The 3,006-nt window shown below is 51.9% G+C and overlaps 1 protein-coding gene across 1 annotated transcript; it reads right to left on the minus strand.

Annotated features, from left to right (window-relative positions):
• Positions 1-1,026: 1,026 nt before the first annotated feature.
• LOC136488094 (metacaspase-9-like) lies at positions 1,027-2,274 on the minus strand. Its single transcript, XM_066485129.1, has 2 exons — positions 1,777-2,274; positions 1,027-1,640 (listed from the first exon to the last, which is right to left on the minus strand). The coding sequence occupies exons 1-2, from the start codon at positions 2,135-2,137 to the stop codon at positions 1,027-1,029; spliced, it is 975 nt and encodes a 324-aa protein (XP_066341226.1). The 5' UTR covers positions 2,138-2,274.
• Between the last annotated feature and the right edge of the window lie 732 nt (positions 2,275-3,006).

Here is a 3,006-nt window from a genome sequence, read left to right on the forward strand (position 1 = left end):
AATTCACCGTTGAATCATCTCCACCGTGGCCCTTAGAGTGAGGTTGAGCGACGACGATTCGAAAACGGCATGTAGGGTCGGCATGCGGGGCTCAACCAGGCGAGGTTCACGCTGTGGTGATTTAGAGATTTGGCAAAACGTGGCAACATCTCGTTGGGCTCGACGGTGACCAGAGAGAATTCATAGGCTGTGTTTAGTTGGGTGAAATTTGGGAATTTGGCTACGGTAGCACTTTCGTTTTTATTTGGCAATTAGTATTCAATCATGGACTAATTAGGCTCAAAATATTCGTCTCGCGATTTCCAACCAAACTGTGCAATTAGTTTTTTTTCATATATATTTAATGCTCTATGCACGTATCGCAAGATTCAATATGACGGCTACTATAGCACTTTTTGAGAAAAGTTTTTGAACTAAATAAGGCCATAGAATCATTGCTGTCAACTCACATGGCACTAGCCCTCCACTGCTGGTGACCTTTTTTTTTTTTGAGCGAAATTGGGCAGTCGTTCTGCCATTTCATTCAGCATGTGGGTAGCAAGATATTTACGGGTTACATCATTAACTCAAACACGTTCGCTGAAAAATAGTGAGCAGAAAAAAGAGAAGAAGAAAAGATAAATTAAAACTGACAGAATAACGAGCATCCCGCTGGCATTCACATGACACTCCGGTTTAAAACAATGGATTAATTTTTTTAGAAGCATTTGCTTAAAAAGCAAACGTTTTTGAAAATATGTTTCTTAAAAATGAATTTATTAATACCTTTTGCCAGAGTTTTTTTGTTTGTTGCAGCTTCTCACTAAACTCAAACAAACACGGCCAATATGAAGAAATGCTATTTATTTGGTTTTGCTTGATGATCATGGTGCATCCTAGCTGCCTCGTATTTCTTTAGTTTATTTATATATAATAAATAAAAATAAGCACACCCCACACGCTAGTTATTTACTAATATAATAATAAAATAATAATAATAAGAGCATGGGCATGCTAGCTGCCGGCTGCCTCCTCCTCCTTGCTCAGTTAGTTGCTCTTGGTCTCCTGCTGCCCGTGCCCGAGGAACGGCGCGTCGGCGTTGGCGTCGCTGCAGTAGAGGCAGGGGTGCTGCGGGAACTCCTGCTTGCGGAGCACATCCCTGGCGCCGCACACCACCTCCCAGTTGCTCATCAGCGTCGGGTGTGCCGCCAGCATGGCCTGCAGCGCCCCGCTGAACGCCCCGTACGCCGCTCTGCCGCCATCCGCAGACACCTCCAGCGAAAGCTCGTCCGTCTGGCACCCGCTCAGCAGGATCCCAGCGTTGGCGTCGTCGGTGCACGCGGCGCCGCTGCGGCTGCCGCCGTTGTGGTCGCGCCGGTACTTAGCGCTGGCGTCGGCGCCGAAGAGCGCGAGCAGGTGGTCGGCGACGTGGTGGGACGCGTCCACGCCCGACGTGGCGGACAGGTGGGCGAGCACCGCGGCATACGGGAGGAACCGGCCGGCGTGGACGGCGTGGGCGTGGAGGTCGGGGTCAGCGGGGACGTCGGGGCCGATCTGCTCCTTCTCCTGGTCGATGAGGCCGCCGCTGTGGCACGAGTCGGACACCATGGTGAAGGTGGCGCCCCGCGGCAGGAGGTCCACCAGCTCCCGGAAGTCCACGTCTGCCGTGCGGGACCACCGCGACGTCGCGCGTGCATATGCAAAGCAAGCATGTCAGTCAGATGTCAGAAACGACGTGCGTGCATGGGACTATATATGGTGGGAGTGCTTGGACGTGCGCGCGCAGACGACACAGACCATAGATGAGGTTGTGGTCGCAGGGCACGATGGCCTCGTCGTCGCGGCCGCCATGGCCGCTGACGGGCGGGGTGAGCGTGCCGTGGCCGCTGAAGAAGAAGAAGAGCACGTCCCCGGGCGCCGCGCGAGCCACCATTTCGGCCAGCGTGCGCTTGACGGTGGCGCCGGTCGGGAGCACGAAGGCGCCGCTCTCGTGGTCGTCGGTGAGCACGGTGACGTCGCCCGGCGCGAAGCCGAAGCGGTCGAGGAGGACGCCGCGCATGGCGTGGGCGTCGTTGATGCAGCCATGTAGCTCGGACGGCGTCCCGGCGTAGTTGCAGCCCACCAGCGTGGCCAGCATCTTCTTCTTCCCCGCCTCCATTGCTGTGCTGTCTTCTTCTAGCTCTAGCTCTGGTAGTCTGGTGCTTCTTCAGTGAGATGAGATGAGATATCGATCTCTGCCTCTGACTGCCTCCGATATAAATAGGCTTCGTGATCACCTGTGTTCATTGAATACGCGCGTCGTAGTCATCGTTCATTTGTTGCTTGCCTAGCTTGTGGATGCAAGCTAAGGACACATTTGCCTTTTGGCTTGGACTTTGCTGCTCGGCTTGCATGTATTTGCAGTCAGATCAGATGGATGAACCACCACGCACAAATTCATCCCAACCAGACAAAGACGTACGTAGCTAGCTAGGTGTATATTGCATGAAAAGTTTAAGCAAGCAAGAATTCATGGTTAGGCGGAGAAAGATCGATTTCATAAAGACGACAGCTCGTCGTACCGAGAATGTCTGTACAATGCAACCTAGATCGTCCATTCGTCCTAGCTGAGACGTCAGCAATGCATTTAGGTCGTCTAGGTCGTCAACGACAACAATCCTTTGAAACTGGGAGCTTGCGTGCAAGAAATGAATGTGTAAAGCTGCTGCAGCTATTTTTTTTTACAAAATGCACATTGCCACATTGGACGTATTTCATTAAGAGGATAGCAAGTTTCACACCGTGTGACCAAAGGCGAGCGAGATGCCCACACTTGGGCACCCCCACACAGAGAGAGATTACACAGGTTGTTAGTATTTTGTTGTGGACTACAACTACATCTTATCGAATTGGCGACTAGAGAGCTCGCGAAAGCTGCTTACGGCACTGCGCCCGGACGTGCCTCATTCTGAAATCTGAATCTTGCGGTTTCTTTAAATTTGATGGAAATCATTTCCTTTGCCGAATCTGATATGCTACTCGGAAACT

The sequence above is a fragment of the Miscanthus floridulus genome, chromosome 10 (assembly GCF_019320115.1).
Source record: "Miscanthus floridulus cultivar M001 chromosome 10, ASM1932011v1, whole genome shotgun sequence".
NCBI lineage: Eukaryota > Viridiplantae > Streptophyta > Magnoliopsida > Poales > Poaceae > Miscanthus > Miscanthus floridulus.